Source organism: Phyllobates terribilis, unplaced genomic scaffold (assembly GCF_046119375.1).
Source record: "Phyllobates terribilis strain yellow unplaced genomic scaffold, ASM4611937v1 Scaffold_4__5_contigs__length_816908805, whole genome shotgun sequence".
NCBI lineage: Eukaryota > Metazoa > Chordata > Amphibia > Anura > Dendrobatidae > Phyllobates > Phyllobates terribilis.
In genome coordinates, this window is record NW_027362764.1 from 306,159,448 (window position 1) to 306,177,270 (window position 17,823).

Consider the following 17,823-nt stretch of genomic DNA (forward strand, 5'->3'; position numbering starts at 1 on the left):
CCGCTTGAAGCTGGCCATGCAAGAGGCCTGAATCTCTAAATGGAAAAGTGAACAGCTCTTCGGAGTGTCCAAGTGTGGGATCAGTTGTCTGAGCTCTTGGCGTGGTGGAAGGAAGGAGGATCAGGATGAGGAGTATGCGGTCCAGATTTTTTTCCACATAATTGAATACATTGTAAAAGGAAAGAGATGGTGTCATTCAAAGCTACAGTTCATAATACTCATACAGTTTTGTAGATGTTAAGGTAAAAGTTATGGCCCTCGGAAGACTGGTTTGGAAAAAATGCAAATGTTAGAAAAAAAAAAACTTCCCGGTGGAGAAAAGGGGTTAAACATATATACAAAAAAATGTAATTACTTACTTTAGAAACTGGCTTTTAGATGTACTTGGATCTCCAATAATACACACATTGATATCGCCTCTCAGAGATGTACCTTCCAACGTTGTTTTAGGTATACCTCCAAATAACATTAAAAGTACACCTCTCTTTATTTCATCATTACCTAGAAAATTAAAAATAACATGTAAAAAATCCAAACTCTGTGTCCCTACAATATGCAGGAAAAAGTTAGGCTTCAATACAATTGCTCAACAAACATAAAAAAGGGGCAGACATACCCCCGATGCAACCACTTCAGTTGCACAGAAGTCCAAAGGCTCATGACTAGAGATGAGAAAACCCCCAAATAGGGGCCCGAACATCCATGGTTTCCCATGCTGTCATCTCCATAACAGCGCATGAAAGAGAGGCTCTTATCAGTGGTTTCCACTGGTCAGAGCTCTGCAGGATCATGCTGTCAGATGTCAGCATGATCTCGCAGCTGTGATTGTGACCCGTGGTAAAAAAGCTTACCAAGGTTCACAGGCGTTTGCTAATGAGACTGCTACTCCCATCAGTCGACGCCTGCTGTCACTGTAAACCACAGTCGACGCCTGCTGTCACTGTAAACCACAAGCGCAGGCGCCGGCTGTGCTCCAAGTAAAAAAAACAACTAACAAACAGTTATACTCCCCTACACAAAATCCCTGAAGCCCTTGTCCCCTGTAAAAAAATATTAAACACCACAATTCTCACTTATTTGTTGTAATCCAGGTAATCCTGAATGTAACTCCAATCTCACTTGTAGAATAGTCATATCTGCAGATGTGACTACTACCCTGCCACCAGCTACACACTGACAGGAGCGTAATAGCTCTTGCAGTGTATAGCGCTGAACTGTTGTGAAAGGTCACAGGAGTTAATCAGCTGTTGAGCTCCAGTGATCTCACTTACTGGACTGCCGCTGCGCGAGAAAATTGTCACGCAGCGGTGATGCCGTAAGCAAGATCACCGGAGCTCATCAGCTGATGAACTCCTGTGACCTCTCACGGCAGCTCAGCGCTACACGCTGACTGTGTTAATGTGTAGCCAGCTGTCCTGTAGAGCAGTCACATCTGCTGATGTGACTGTTCTACAAATGAGATAGTCATGGGACAGTATGGATTTTTTCATCCCTTCGGACAGGTGAAGGATATTGTTTTTTATTTTTGTTTTTTACAGGTGGAAATGGCTTCAAATGGATTAGGCGTTAGGAGAGTATAACTTATTTTTAAATAAATATGTAAAAAATGGTGTGGACTTTAATTTAAACAAAAGGATTTTATTCTTGCTATGTTATTATTTAAATTTTTTTTTACTAGGGGGCTAGTAATGGGGGGAGTCAGCCCAATTTTGGTAAGAACTTACCTGTAAAATCCTTTTCAGCGAAGAAAGGAAGGGAGACACAGATGCTCTACTTCGTGGGTAGGTGGAGCCCCATAGGATAGTTACCTCAGATTGGAAAAAGACGACCGGCCCCTCCAGTATATAGGCTCCTCCTACTCCCATGTTCATCAGTCCGTACACAAGCTAAGGAAGAGCAGACCAACCAGCAGAACAACATATCCCCTTCTGAAATTTCAGAAATGAGAGAAAACAGGTTATGTAATAGAAACACAGTGTCTTAGGCATACCCCATTGGACCTGACAACTGTGTAGAGCTGGCGAAACTGGAAGGAGAGCCGTAGAGCGCTAAACCCAGTCCAGAAGATCGACATCAGGAAGGAGACGCGCTGCATCTAGAAACACAAAAAAACACTTCTGCCCTGGGAGGGTGCTGTGTCTCCCTTCCTTCGCTGAAAAGGATTTTACAGGTAAGTTCTTACCAAAATCCGGCATTCAGCAGCAGAAGGGAAGGAAGGGAGACACAGATTCTCTACTTCATGGGACGTCCTAAAGCAGTACCTACTTAAGGGTGGGAAATAGAGGCAGAAGCTTCCATACCCCAAAACTTAGGTAAGAGCGCAAACCGCGCTAAATAACGGAAAACTAAGTAAAGGGATAACTTAAATTACCGACGCCTGCAGGACCCTGCGTCCCAGGGCCGCATCGGCTGAAGCACTTACGTCCACCTTATAAAACTTAGTAAAGGTGTGAACGGAGCGCCAGGTGGCCGCCCGGCAGAGCTGCGCTGCCGAGGCCCCCTGACGAAAAGCCCACGATGAGCCAATGGCTCTCGTGGAATGAGCTTTAACTTTAACCGGACAAGGCTCGCCCTTGAGCCGGTACGCTTCCAGGATAGCTGAACGGATCCACCGAGCTATCGTGTCTTTGGAAGCACGTTGACCACGCAGACGACCTGCCGGAATTATAAAAAGAGAGTCCGACTTCCGAAAACCTTGGGTGATCGTAAGATAGAACTTCAATGCCCGCACTAAGTCCAACGAGTGCAAGGCCCGCTCCCTTGGATTCTTAGGTCCTGGACAAAGAGAAGGCAACACAATGTCCTGATTAATGTGGAATTGTGACACTACCTTAGGCAAAAAATCTTCACGAGTACGAAGCACCACGCGATCCGGAAAAAATTCCAGAAAAGGAGGTTAGCAAGAAAGTGCCGCCAATTCCGATACCCTTCTAAAAGAGGTGACTGCCACCAAGAAGGCCACCTTCCAAGAAAGTAGTGAAAGTTTAGCAGAATCCATAGGCTCAAAAGGCCTATGCTGAAGGGCTTCCAGGACTAGATTAAGCCGCCATGGAGCCACAACTGCCCTCCGTGGCAGAAACTGACGTGCGACTCCGCGAAAAAAAGAGCGCACATCCCTGCGAGAGGCAATAGCCTTCCTAAAAAGTGCGGAAAGAGCAGATACCTGTCCCCGCACCGTACTAACTGCCAAACCCCTGGCCAGACTAGATTGCAGAAAGGCCAAGAAGTAGGGGATGGAAAAAACCCTCGGGTTTCTTGAGGATCCAGAACACCATGAATAGAAAGACTCCCAAGTTCTGTGATAAATCCTGGACGTAGCTGGACTCCGGGCCGCCCGCAAGGTAGCAATGACCTCGGGCGAAAAACCGCGACGGGTCAAGATCTCGGTCTCAAGAGCCACGCCATCAAATGAAGGGACCTCAGGTCCGGATGACGAATGGGCCCCTGAGTGAGCAAGTCCGGGCGAAGGGGCAGCGGAAACGGAGGTGTCGCCTGAAGAGACACCAGCGTCGAATACCATGTCCTCCGCGGCCAATCTGGTGCTATCAGAATTATTGATACCCTTTCGAGTTTGATCCGTCGGATCACCAGAGGTAGTAAGGATATCGGCGGAAACGCATAGATCAGCTTGAACTGACCCCACGGGGCCACTAGAGCATCCACCGCCACCGCCTCCGGGTCCCTGTACCTGGACATGAACGTCGGAACCCTGGCGTTCAGCCTGGATGCCATCAAGTCCACCTGAGGAGTCGCCAAACGGGAACACAGCAGAGAAAACACATCTGGATGGAGACTCCATTCCCCAGGGTCCACTTGCTCGCGACTGAGGAAGTCCGCCGAGATATTCAACACCCCTGGAATGTGAATTGTAGAGATTGCTGGAACTTTGGACTCGGCCCAGACCAGGATCCGAGAGACCTCCGACATGAGACTGGAACTCCTCGTCCCGCCTTGGTGGTTGATGTACGCGACAGCCGTAGCGTTGTCCGACTGGATCCGGACCGGTAGACCGCTCAATAAGACCGTCCAATGTTGGAGGCAGAGAAATATTGCTCTCAACTCCAAAATGTTGATCGGGAGAGACGACTCCTTTGGCGACCAGACTCCCTGAATCCAGAGGTCGTTCCAAACTCCCCCCCAGCCTGTCCGGCTGGCATCGGTTGTCACCACCGACCATCTCGGAGGAAGGAAGGATTTCCCCACGGATAGAGTCTCCGGACGTAACCACCATCCAAGAGATTCTCGCAGCCTGCGGGAGATAATGACTGAGCGATCCAGAGAAGTTAGCGATCGATCCCAATGGGTCAGAATAAGGCTCTGGAGATCCCGGGAATGAAATTGTGCAAATGGTACTGCTTCCATAGTTGCCACCATTTGACCCAGAAGGCGCATGCATTCCCGAAGGGACATTGACAGCGCCGACCTCATAGCCTGGACCAGAAGACGAAGGTTCGTCTGTTTGACAGGAGGCAGGGACACAACTGCCCGAACAGTATCGAACTGCATCCCCAGGAAAAGAATGGACTGTGCTGGCTCCAATGACGATTTCTTCCAATTGATCAGCCACCCGAAGTCCATCAGGTACTGAAGGGAGAGATCGCAAGCCGCTATTACCTCCTCCGCTGTGGGTGACACTATGAACAGATCGTCCAGGTAGGGGAGGATCGTAACCCCCTGTCTTCGAAGAAGCGCCATGAGAGGAGCCAGAATTTTTGTAAAAACCCTGGGAGCTGAGGCCAACCCGAAAGGCAGGGGCAACTCTTCTGAGGAGCTGCCGAAGCAGCGACTATCCTCTGAGACCTCAGATAAAAAGACTGATGAACATGGGAGTAGGAGGAGCCTATATACTGGAGGGGCCGGTCGTCTTTTTCCAATCTGAGGTGACTATCCTATGGGGCTCCGCCTACCCACGAAGTAGAGAATCTGTGTCTCCCTTCCTTCCCTTCTGCTGCTGAAATACAGCAGATGCCTCTCCATTACTAATCAGGGCTTCATGTCAGCTGGCAGTACAAGTCTGACATCAACCCCAACCCTATTACCCCACTTGTCACCAAACCAGAACTGGTGGGAAGAGCAGAGCCTAATTGCCAGATTTGGTGCATCTTATTGATGCACTATTTCTGGGGTGCCTAAGGGCTAATATTATCCTCGGAGTGAGCTAGTATCCATTGACCCTTCCCTGGCTATTAATATCAGCTTACATCTGTCTGTTTAGCCTTTAAAGGTTAGAATTTATAGGGGCACCCTACGTAATTTTTTTTCAGGGGTCCCCCTCTAATCTTGCCAGTAAACTCTAATCAAGCAGCTGTGGACTGTTATTAACAGCCAGGGAACATTTGGGCCAAATGGTCCCTTCCTAGGTTATTAATATCAGCCTGCAGCTGTCTGTTTAGCCTTTGCTGGTTATTGAATATAGGAGCCCAAGTAAATTTTTTGTGGGGTCTCCCCTAAAATAGCCAGTAAAGCAAAAAGCTGTCATCTGATATTAATAACCTGGGAACCTTTAGGGCTATTAGTCCATTCCCAAAACATTATCAGCCCCCCAGCCGTCGGCTTTCCCTCTTCTGATTATGAAAATTACGAGGGATCCCATGCCTTGTTTTAGTAACAAGTACAGTTAAATACGCACCTGAGGTAACTTTAGTTCACAGCTTCCAGATGTTTCAGCAGCCGGAAATGCCAGTAGCCTTAATGAATATCAGGTCAAAACCCAATAAGTCTGCAGTCTTATGAATCCCCCCAGAACACCCACTGTGCGCTACAGGGATTCGCCAGTTTCAGACCCAGGACTGGAGGGTATGTATGAGTAAGGGCTCATACCCATCACCGTAAAAAATAATGGTCCAATATCAGGACCGATTAGTCGGACGAATGTCATGCGAATTTCATGCTGATGTACAATCAGATTCTTCCTACGGAGCATCCGAATGACAGATTGTCACGCGAATGCGATCCGATTGCAATGCGATTTAAACAGGAGATTTTACATAGAGTAATTCTCTGTTATTTACATAGTTTTCCCAGGAAAAATTCTTCAGTACATACTGTATATCTCTATCTAATCTATATACATAGATAGCTATATTGAAGAATATTTCCTTGGAAAACACATACATAATGAGAGAGACCAACCGATATACGGAGACCCCGACCGATATATGGAAATATGTGAGATATATAATCAGTGCTTTGTGCTCTTAGTTTACTGTACATGTAATTTATTAATAAATAAATTTTTATTTCAGAAAAAATGGCATGGGATCCCTTTAAATTTTAGTATCTAGCACAGGAAAAGCGGACAGCTGGAGCGGATATCTATAACCTGGGAAATAGGCAATACTCATGGAGCTTTCCAGGCTATTAATATCAGTTCACAGCTGTATATTTATCCTTTACTGGTTATTGGGGGCCCCTAAAAAAAAATAACATTTAAATCTACGTGGGCCCCCCTATAAATGAATAACCAGCAAAGGCTAGGCAGACAGCTGCGGGCTGGTATTAATAGACTAGGAAGGGGCCATGAATAGTGGCCTCCTCCTAGACTAAACATCAGCTCTCAGCCGCCCCAGAAATAGCGCATCCATAAGATGCGCCACCTCTGGTGTTTAGCCTCCGCTCTTCCCACATGCCCTGGTGCAATGGCAATTGGGGTAATAGGGCTGGGTTTGATGTCAGCTTTGTATTGGCAGCTGATAAAGCCCAGCGGTTAGTAATGGAGAGGTGTCTATAAGATGCCCCCATTATTAACCCCATAGTCAAATAGCTAAAGCAAACCTGTCATCAGTATTGTGCCAAGTAAAACTACATGCAGTGTGAGGTTGGCACCATTACACTGATTAAAATGATACTGGGGTTGATGAAATCCATGGTGGTTGTTTAATATTTATTTGCAGTTGGAGAAAATTAGATTCTCGTGCTTTGGGGCGGACCTGTGGGCAGGGCTTTCGTTGGTGCTATGTTCTCATATTCATCATCGCGGCTTTAATGACAGGTTACTGAACCTTCAGTGATCTGCCTCCTATTTTAAATACTGCTCTTGCACAGTTCATATTGTGGTCTTTGAAAAAAAAAATTTCCAACTAGCAAAATGGCATCTGGGTGTTATCAGCGCGCAGTTGTCTGCCTAGCCTTTGCTGGTTATTATAGACCCCACCTCCAACAAGTACTTTTTTTTTTTTTTTTTTTTTTTTTTTTTAGGTCCCCCATTTTAATAGCCAGTAATATAATAATAAAAATTTTTATTTACATAGCGCCAACATATTCCGCTGCACTTTACAATTAAGGCTGTGTGCCCACGATGCGTTTTTTTAAGCGTTTCCACAGCGACAAAAACGCTGTAGAAACGCTTAAAAAACACATGGTAGAAGGCCTGCCATGTTCCCCAATGATAATCCGCATGTGCTGTGCACATGCTGCGGAAATTTCCACTGCGGAAAAAAACGCAGCACTACCAATTATTTTGCGGAAGTGCTGCGTTTTCGCCGCCATTGACTTGCATTGGAAAGCATGGATTCCGCATCATTGGATCTGTAGATGCGCATTCCATGCATTCCAATGTGCAGATGGTACCCAGGTCTAGAGGAGAGGAGACTCTCCTCCGGACCCGGGTACCATAGAAACTGTGAAGAAAAGAATAAAATAAAAAATAAATATGATACTTACCTTCTGACGGCTCCCGGTGTGCTGGTCTTCGCTTGCCAGAAACTCGCGATGGACTGAAGGACCTGCGCTGATGTCATAGTCATGTGACGGGGTCACGCGACGCTGACGTCGACAGGTCCTTCAGTGTACCTCGATCTGCCGACAAGGGAGAACGGAGGGAAGCAAGACTGCGGGAGCCATCGGAAGGTAAGTATAGATTATTTTTTCTATTTTTAAACATTCTTACGGTCACACGGTATAAATCCATGCCGTTTGCATGGATTTATATAGTGACCAAGTTGACAAGCACTCTCCAAGTGATGCTAAAACTGCTTGGAAAGCGCTTGTCAACCAGCATGCGGAAATGCATGTGAAAAATGCTTCACATCCGCATATCCCTGGCAGGAAAAACACATGTACAATCCGCATGCGTTTTTTCTGCCAGGGGAGATGCAGAAACGCTCAGGAAAAATCCGGAGCATTTCTGCATCGTGGGCACATAGCCTAAGTCGGGACATGTACAGACAATATAAATAATACAATGAATCACATTTTAACAGTTACATGAGGAGTGAGTGCCATGCTCGCAAGCTTACAATCTATATGGAAATGGGGGTGACAATAGGAAGAACATGGTCATCAGCCAGTATCCATCTAAGGGCAGTTACCGTGTGGTATTTGGTGCATGGCGGATGTGGAGACAGATGAATACGCAGGGGCAGATTAAGATTAATATTTAGGAGGGAACAGGGGAGAGTTAGGTTAGTGAGTTGAGGAGGTAGGCTTGTATAAAACAGATGTTTTTAAAGCATGTTTGAAGACATGGGGGCAAGATATCAGTCGGATCGTTTGGGACAGTGCATTCCAGAAAACTTGCGCTGCACGAGAGAAGTCTTGGAGGTGTGAGGTTAGGATTAAGGAGGATGTCAGTCTTAGATCAGTTGCAGAGCGGAGGGAATGGGAGGGGCGACAGACATGAGGGATGAGAAGTAGGGCGGAGCAGAACTGTGGAGAGCTTTGTGGGTGAGAGATGAGTTTGCATTGTATTCTGTGGTGAACGGGTATCCAGTGCTATGACTGGCACAGGGTAGAGGCATCGGTTTAGCGGCTTGATAGAAATACGACCCTGGCTGCTGCATTCAGAATGGATTGGAGGGGAGAGAGTTTGTTTCGGAGGAGACCGATCAGAAGAGAGTTGCAGTAGTCCAGATGAGAGTGAATAAGAGCGACACTAAGTTTTTGCCGTATCAAAGGTGAGAAAAGGTTGGATTCTGGAGATGTTTTTAAGGTTCAGGTGACATGAGCAAGGGAGTGATTGAATATGGGGAATAAAGGAAAGTTGTGTGTCAAATATGACTCCAAGACAGCGAACTTGCAGCTTGAAAGTTATGGTGGCGCCACCCAAGGAAATTGAAAAGTCAGGTATTGGTAGGTTAGTAGAGGGAGGAAAAATAAGGAGTTCAGTTATTGAGAGATTACCAATCACTAGTATTTTGTATTAGAGTGGGGGTGATGTCAGGTGAAGAGGTGTATAGTTAGGTGTCATCAGCATAGAGATGATACTGGAAACCAAATCTGCTGATGGTTTGCCCAATAGGGGCAGTATACAAGGAGAAGAGGAGGGGGCCTAGGACTGATCCTTGTGGAACCCCGATAGTAAGGGGAAGATTAGAGGAAGAAGATTCGGCAAGAGATACTGTGAAGGAGCGGTCAGAGATAGGAGGAGAACTAGGAGAGAGCAGTGTCCTTGAGACCTATAGAGCAGAGCATAGTGAGAAGGAGCTGGTGATCCACAGTGTCAAAAGCGGCAGAGATATCCAGGAGAAACAGCAGGGTGTAGTGACCATTAAATTTAGCTGTTAGTAGATCATTAGAGACTTTAGTGAGGGCAGTTTCAGTAGAGTGTGAGGAGCGGAAACCGGATTGCAAAGGGTCAAGAAGAGTTATCTGAGAGATAGCGGATTAAACGGGAGTGGACCAAGCATTCCAAGAGTTTAGAGATGAAGGGAAGATTAGAGATAGGTCTATAGTTAGCAGTGCAGTTCTCGTCCAGGGATGGCTTTTTAAAGTAAAGGGGTTATGATGACATGTTTGAATTAAGAGGGAAAGATGCCTGAAGAAAGAGAGGGGTTCATTATTTTTGTTAGGTGGGTAGTGACAGCTGGGGAAAGGGACTGAAGGAGATGTGAGGGAATAGGGACACTGTTGCAGGGCGAGAAGAAGCTAGGAGTCTGGTCACTTTTGTGACAGTCTCAAAAATGGAAATTGAACTTTAGGTGCGAGAAGGAATGTGATCCAGAGGGGATTGTACAAGAATGTCTTGATGGCTATGATTGACTTTTTGTAGGAAAAAAGTGGCCAGATCGTCAGCACTTGGGTAGGTGATGGGAGTCTGTACTTTAGGGCTCAGGAGGGAATGGAAGGTTTCAAAGAGTCGCTTAGGATAATTGGCTAGAGTTGTGATGAGAGTGGTAAAGTAAACTTGTTTAGCCAAATGGAGAGCAGAGTTATAACTTCTGAGCATGAACTTATAGTGGATGAAGTTTTCTGCTGAAAAGGATTTTCTCCACAGATGCTCAGCACACCTTGAGCAGTGAAGGAGAAAACGCGTTTGCAATGCGTGCCATGGCTTCTGTCTATGCAGGGTCATTCTGCGTGTAGCAGGTGCTGCTTCATCCAGGGGACTCCGCAATGTGTTAGAGTGTAACAATACTGAGTCTGGAAAGGAGCGGGAGAGGATGGGGGCTAAAGAGGACTGTAGACTGATCATACATAAGTTGCTGGGTATTTGTAGCACGCAGATTTCTATGTGTATGGTAAGTGGGGGGTGTCCCAGGTGAGGAGACAATTCTTGACAGAGAAGGCCAGTAAGTGCTAAGTATACAGCTGTGAGCTGATATTAATAGCCTGGGATGCTCCATGGGTATTAACTAGTGATGAGCGAATGTGCTTGCCACTGCTTGGTACTCACCCGAGCATCTCACTGCTCGAGATGATCGGCGCTCGACGAGTATTTCCGGGTTGCTCGGGCGGGAGCTCGGGTCTCCTCGCTGCATGTTTGGTTCTCTTTAGAGAGGCAATGAACATGTAGGGATTGCCTGCCACACACTGTAATGCCGTAGCCATGTTGGTTGTGGGCATTACAGTGATTGGCTGGCCGCACAGCATCATCAAATGTATATAATGTGCTCGTCATGCTCATCCCAGTCTACCCCGGAATCAGGCAGAGTAGGGAGAGGTGCTGCTGCGTCAGGGAGAGATTTGCTTGTTTGTAGTTAGTATAGGTATTCCACAACCTATATCTATAATATCCATCTGAACTAACAGTCCTTCCGTGCTAGGCAGGCAGTGTATGTTGCAGACTGCAGTGCACGATATAGCACAAGAGGGTCCATTGAACGTCCTGTCTGCTGCTGTATTAATTACAGATATTTCTAGACATAGAAAGGCAATTTTTTTTTTATCTTAATCCTGATTTGCTTAAAAAACAATCCAGAGTACACAATTTTTCTGCTCCATTTGCTTGTTGCCACTGGAGAATACAGCCAGATCCTTTACATATTACAGCGAAAAAAATCCAGAAATTTCTAGTGAACGTGGAAAATATTGGCCTCCATTTAAATTTTGTTGCAGTGCGTCAGTGAAGTTATTGATACGAGGTCATTGTGAAAAATAGTAACCTACAGGCCAGCTATTTAAAACGGTGGTTTTCCGTCACACGTATCACATAACACTGCGGTTCAAATCCAGCCATTTGTAGTGAATATTGTCCTTCATTTAAAATGGGCAAGCCGCGTGGCACGGGACAGGGTAGTGGACGTGATGGTGATGATGGTGCATGCAGAGGACGAGGCTGAGGCCACGGGCAAGTTGATATTGTGCCACAACAAACACCCACAACTTGTCACTCGACCTTCCTGTCCCAATTAATAGGGGACCGCAGAACACCACTATTGAACACAGAACAGTGTGAAAAGGTTATTGGTTGGATAGCAGATAATGCTTCCAGTAACTTAGCCACCACCACCCTGTCTTCCCCACGGTCAAGTCTCAGTAGCCGTGAGTCCGGACTGCATATTCCTCACCCTGATTACTCCTTGCTCCCTCCATGACGAGTGCCCGGAGACAACTGATCCCACACTGGACACTCTGAAGAGCTGTTCACTTTTCCATTTATAGATTCGGGCCTCTCACCCGGTCCACTTGAAGCGGGGCAATAGGAGATCGCATGGAGCGATACCCAAATATTGAAGCAGCCATGGTGACATGAAGGCAACGGTGGAAAACTGTCACAAGAGGTGGATGATAATGAGACAATTGCCAGAAAGTCAGGAGGAGGACCAGGGTGCGGAAGTGGAAGATGAGGTGGTGGACGATGAAGTCACTGACCCAACCTGGCAAGGTGACATGCAGAGCGAGGAGAGGAGCACACCGGGGGAGGGAGAAGTAGCACCACAATAGGCAAGAACAAGCAGTGTGGTGTACACACACAGAAGGCGGGCAACCATTCCCCGAAACATCAACAAGACGGAAGTTGCCAGTACAACTGTTAGGTCTTCCCAAGTCTGCTTGTTTTTTAAAGACTCTGCAGATAACCCCAAAAAGACCATTTGCACTACCTTCCAGGCCAGCATCAGCAGAGGTAGCAAAACTACCAGCCTGACCACCACCAGCATGATCTGGCACATGGCAACAAAGTACCCGACTAACTGGGCCAAACCCCAGGGTGCAGCAACAGCGTCTGCGGGTGACACCACTGCTTCTGCCGCTGTTGTGCGTGCACGCCAATCCCCTGTCCATGGCGCATGCCATGATGCCTCCTGCCCTCTACCTGTCATTGAATACTCTCAGCTAGCACCATCGGCAAGCACGTCCTTGTCCTAGGGCAGCATTCAGTTGTCCCTACCCCAGTCTTTGGAACGCAAGCACAAATACGCAGCCAACGCCCCACAGGCCACACTACTAAACTCACACATGGCAAATGATTGCGCTCGAAAATGTTGCCTTTTAGGCTCGTGGAGACGGAAGCTTTCTACAACCTGATAGCGGCGGATGTCCCTCGGTACACAGTCCCCAGCCGCCACTATTTCTCCCGGTGTGCCGTCCCTGCATTACACAAGCACATGTCCCACAACATTAGCCATGCCCTCAACAATGCAGTTACTGGGAAAGTCCACCTAACCACGGACACGTGGACAAATGCTTGTGGGCATGGATGGTACATCTTGCTGATGGCACACTGGGTTGACATAGTGGATTAGTGGATTCCGGGACCCAGTAGGAACTTGGGACGGAGCACGCCCTACCAATGTCAAGGATTGCGGGCCCTGGGTCCATCAGGGTTGCCACCACATTCTACAGCTCCTGCACCTACTCCTCCTCCTCCTCTTCAGCCTCCATCTCCAAAATGGCCACATCAGTCACAAGCTGGAAGCACTGCAGCACTGCCTCAACCAAGCGGCAACAGGCTGTGCTGAAGCTAATATGCTTAGGTGACAAACCGCACAATGCTGAAGAGTTGTGGACAGCTCTGAAAGAACAGGCAGATATGTGGTGGACATTGATGAACCTACAGCCAGGTATGGTCGTGTGTCACAATGGCCGGATGGTGGCGGCTCTGAGACGTGCTCACACACCTACCAAGCCTGGCCCATGTTCTTAAACTCGTGGTTCAGCGCTTTCTCAAAACCTACCCGAATTTGCTTGTCTAAGTACACCATCTGTGTGCCTATTTTAGAAAGTTCGCTACAGCTTCTGCCGTGCTTCAGCAGCACTTGCAGCTTCCAGCTGACCGACTGGTGTGTGATGTCCTGACGCATTGGAACTCTACATTGCAGATCTTGGGAAAGATTTATGAGCAGAAGAGGGCAGTTGTTGACTACCAGCATCAACAAGGCAGTTGGTATTCAGGTCAGACTCCACACATAAAACCTCAGGAGTGGACATGGATGTCAGACATATGTACCATCCTCCAAAACTTTGAGTACTCAACCAAGATGGTGAGCGGCGATGACGCCATAATTAGCATCACCATCCGGCTTCTCTGTCTTCTGAAACGCTCTTTGCTCTGCTTTGCATTGCAGGCGGAGCATGATGAGATGTAGCAAGGAACCATACTGGGTGATTACACATAGCCCAGCCTCATCTCATCCCAATATGGATTGGGTAACAATGAGGAAGAGGAGGAGGAAGAGGAAGAACAAGAGCTAGTTTCCTATAGACGATATCACTTGCACAACTCTCATACTGTCTGTTCAGCATAGATGGCCTGAGGACAGGGCGGAGGAGGAAGAGGAGGAGGATAAGGAGGAGAGCATGGTCAGTCGTCCTCTTGGTGAGGACACAGAAGTCTTGCCTTTTTGCAATCTAGCACACATGGCTGAGTTTATGTTACACTGCCTTTCCTTGACCCTCGCGTTGTCCAAATTTTGGGTGACAGTCATTACTGGTTGGTGATGCTCCTAGACCAATGCTACAGGGAGAACTTTCTGTCTCTTATTCCCTTGCAGGACAGGCCTAATAAAATGGTGCAGTACGAAAAGGCCCTTGTTGCGGAACTATTAAAAAAATTCCCATCTGAAAATGCTGGTGGCAGAGGTCACAGTTCATTGGACAACTAAGGAGTACAGGCGAGACAGCCACAAATGCAATCCAGCAGAGGCAGGGGAACACTGTCAAAGTTTTACAACAGTTTTCTCAGACCCTCCCATTGCACAGGCCCTGAGGCGCAGGGTACTCTCACAAGGAGTGCAAAGTTTCGGAAGATGCTGAGGGAGTACCTTGCCGACCGTACCAACATCCTCCGTGATTCCTCTGTGCCTTATAATTATTGGGTATCCAAGCTGGACACGTGGAATGAACTGGCTCTCTATGCCTTGGAGGTCCTTGGTAGCCTGGTAAGCTCCGTGGGTATTATCCCCTTCCTAGGCTTCAAACATCTGCCCCAGCTGTCTGCTTAACCTCTGCTAGAGACTAAAATTACGGGGAACCCCACACCAATTTTTTTTTTTAATAAATTCTTTATTTTAACACTAAATGACAAGTACAGTAACCAACACTGTCACTATAGTTATTATATATGTGACTGACATGTTTCTCTCTAATATATGTGTGATGCTCTATTCTTTCTGTTCTAAATTGTCAGGTACCGGTGTATGCCGCTGATGAATTGCTGGCCGGCTTTTTTAAAGAGAAGGGTGCATGAAAATCGGAGGGCACTAGTGTGTTCCAAGTGCCTAGCCATGTTTTTCATGCACCCTCCTACATACCCTGCCTGCCTGTCTGCATATATATTCTGCCTGCCTGACTTTTAATTGAGCACTGTTCCCATCGATATGGGCAATTTTTGACCTTCTGCAGACCGCCGTGGGGGGACCGCCAGAAAAATGCTCGAATTTCCCATAGACTTACATTGGGCTCGTTGCTCGGGTCGAGCACCCGAGTATTCCAATGTGCTCGACCCGAGCATCGAGCACCCGAGCATTTTAGTGCTCGCCCATCACTACTCGCTAACAATTGCAAGGGGCGACTGTTGGCCCTTTGAGAATAGAAAGGGCCACCTGATGACCTTAGAAAAATAGGCTCTGTGACTTTCAGAATCCCTCCATCATAAATGAAACAGGGTGTGTCTGATGTGTCACACACCATATGGCCAGATAAGGTTGTAAAATGTTAAAATAACATTTCCAGGTGAATGCATTGGTCTTAAAAAAATAACGTAAAACAAAAAAAAATAAAAATAAAAACACATTAGGATATTTGCTTAGTATAAAAACCAGACTCGCCAATGTAACCTCAATGTAATCACATTTTTCAGCTCCTGCACCACCTCCTCCATCTCCGAAAGACCACATCAGTCACAAGCTGAAAGCACTGCAGCACTGCCTTGGCCAAGCAGCAACAGGCTGTGCTGAAGATAACATGCTTAATGCTTAGGTGACAAACCGCCCACTGCTGCAGAGTTGTTGAAAGCTATAACACAGCAACCTTATCTGTGGCTCTCACCGCTTAACATACAGCCATGCATGGTCATGTGTGACAATTGATGAAACCTGGTCACAGAGAAATAACAGCCGGAGTAGATACGGTTTCCCTTTATGCCAGTCCTTTCACCGAGCTAAAGAATATGGCTGTGGTGAAATACGACTCCCACTGAGAAGCTGTTTCAGATTGAAAAACATTGGGCCCACCAGAGGATTTGATTCTGAGGGCTCACCTTACTCCCCCGCTCAAGAGACCCATAGCTACTGCAAAGTTTGCGCTATCATGAACTCTCTTGATGGAGAAGCCATGGCCCACCCGAGGATTCTCTGGTGGGACCGTCCAACCCTGCCAAGAAGCAGTCTTATGGCTACTTTTTTACGGAGGTGGAAACCCACGCAAACACTGGGATAACATACAAAATCCTTGCAGATGTTGTCCTTGCTGGGATTTGAACCCATTATCCCAGCGCTGCAAGGCTTCAGTGCTAACCACTGAGCCAATGTGCTGCCTTTCACCCTCTGATATTTAATAGGCTGGAGAAACTTGCTGCTACTGCCATTCAGCTCCTTTGTGAGAAACTAATGTATTTGGGTAGCCACTCCGTCTACCAAATAGAATTCCTGAGAAGGAAATTGGGGATGACTTCACTACTCTGGTACTGGGGGCAGTGCCAATACCATAGCGTCATACCATAGTTCACTGGAAATATTACAGGCTGGTAGGAGGCAAGCAGATTCCCACAAAAAAGTACCAGCAGTAATGTTCAGGGACCCTTGCTTGTGGAAGGCGGAGACTATACCAGGAGAAATAGTGGCGTCTGGGGACTAAGTATGGACACCTGGCAGTTGCTGCCATAAGGCTGTGGACAGCTTCTGCCTCCACGAGCCTAAAAGGCCACATTTCAAGTACAAGAAGCTGTCAAAAATTTGGCAGTATAGTATTGCAGCCTGTTGGCGGGTGGATGGCTGGCTGCATACTTGCGCTTGCATTTCAAGTAACAAAACTAAGAAAATGGAGGCCTCTATCATCATCATGGCCTCACCTCAGCACTATGAACTCTCCTGAAGCCAGGGCCCACCGGAGGAGTCTCTGGTTCTCTGGTGGGTCCATCCAACCCTTCCAAGAAGTAGCCCTGGCTAAGAAAAGTGTGTGGGAAGGTTCCCGGCACTCTATGGCTGCTTTTTTTAATGTGGATTGGACATGCTTAATTGCATGTTATTTCTGAAACTACATTAAAGATCAGGCCATTGCCAAACTCTGTAGTCCTGAAATTAAAAGGGCAAAGAAAGATGTTTGTGTGTCAAAGCACCACCAACAAGTGCGAGTTGATGTTGGACGGGCTGCCATTGCTTATGCGCCAAGCTGCATTAGAGGACTTCATGGGAGAAATGACAGCTGAAGTAGATACGGTTTCCCAAGTCAGTCCTTTCACAGAGCTGAAAAATATGGCTGTGGTGAAATACAACTCACAAAAAGCTGTGGACTGGCTCCGTATCGTCCATGGCCACATTCACTTCTCCACATGTTTGTGGTTAGGCTGTACTCCCAGTAACTGCACTAGGGAGGGCACGGATAATGTTGTAGGACCCGTGCTTGTAGAAGGCGGAGACGATACAGTGACAAATAGTGGCGGCTGGGAATAGAGTATGGACACCCAGCTGCCGCCGCCATAAGGTTGTGGACAGCTTCCGCCTCCACGAGCCTAAAAGGCCACATTTCAAGTGCAAAAATTTGGCAGTATAGTATTGAAGCCTGTGGGTGGGGGGGGGGCTGGCTGCATATTTGCACTTGCATTCCAAGGAATGAGGTAGCTGGGACAAGGACGTGGACAGTGATTGTTGCAAGTCTGCAACAACAGGTACATGGCGGGAGGCATCTTCGCATGCGCCAAGGATCACTTATGATGGGCACACTTTTAGGCAGTGACCTGGGAGTCAGATGCCTCCAGGGGTCTTCCCCATGTTGTTCCCATGTCTTTTCAGCACTGTATGCATGTGTCTGATGATGTGTCACACACCACATGGCCAGATAAGATTGTAAAATGTTAAAATTACATTTCCCAGTGAATGCATTTGTCTTGGTTGAAAGCAATGCAAAAGTGCAAAAACGCATCAAAAACGCTACGTGTGAACATAGCCCAAAGTGTGGAGGAGCAGTTTTGGTTTTGGTCATTTATTTTGCCTTATATACAAGTTATTA

The 17,823-nt window shown here is 47.1% G+C and overlaps 1 protein-coding gene across 1 annotated transcript in view; it reads right to left on the reverse strand.

Moving 5' to 3' along the window:
* The window catches only part of LOC141264330 (maternal DNA replication licensing factor mcm6), a 467,762-nt gene that overhangs the window by 241,830 nt on the left and 208,109 nt on the right, over positions 1 to 17,823 (reverse strand). Inside the window, exon 8 of the mRNA XM_073676620.1 lies at positions 360 to 501. Within this exon, the coding sequence (XP_073532721.1) occupies positions 360 to 501 (142 nt within the window). The remainder of the gene's footprint in view (positions 1 to 359; positions 502 to 17,823) is intronic.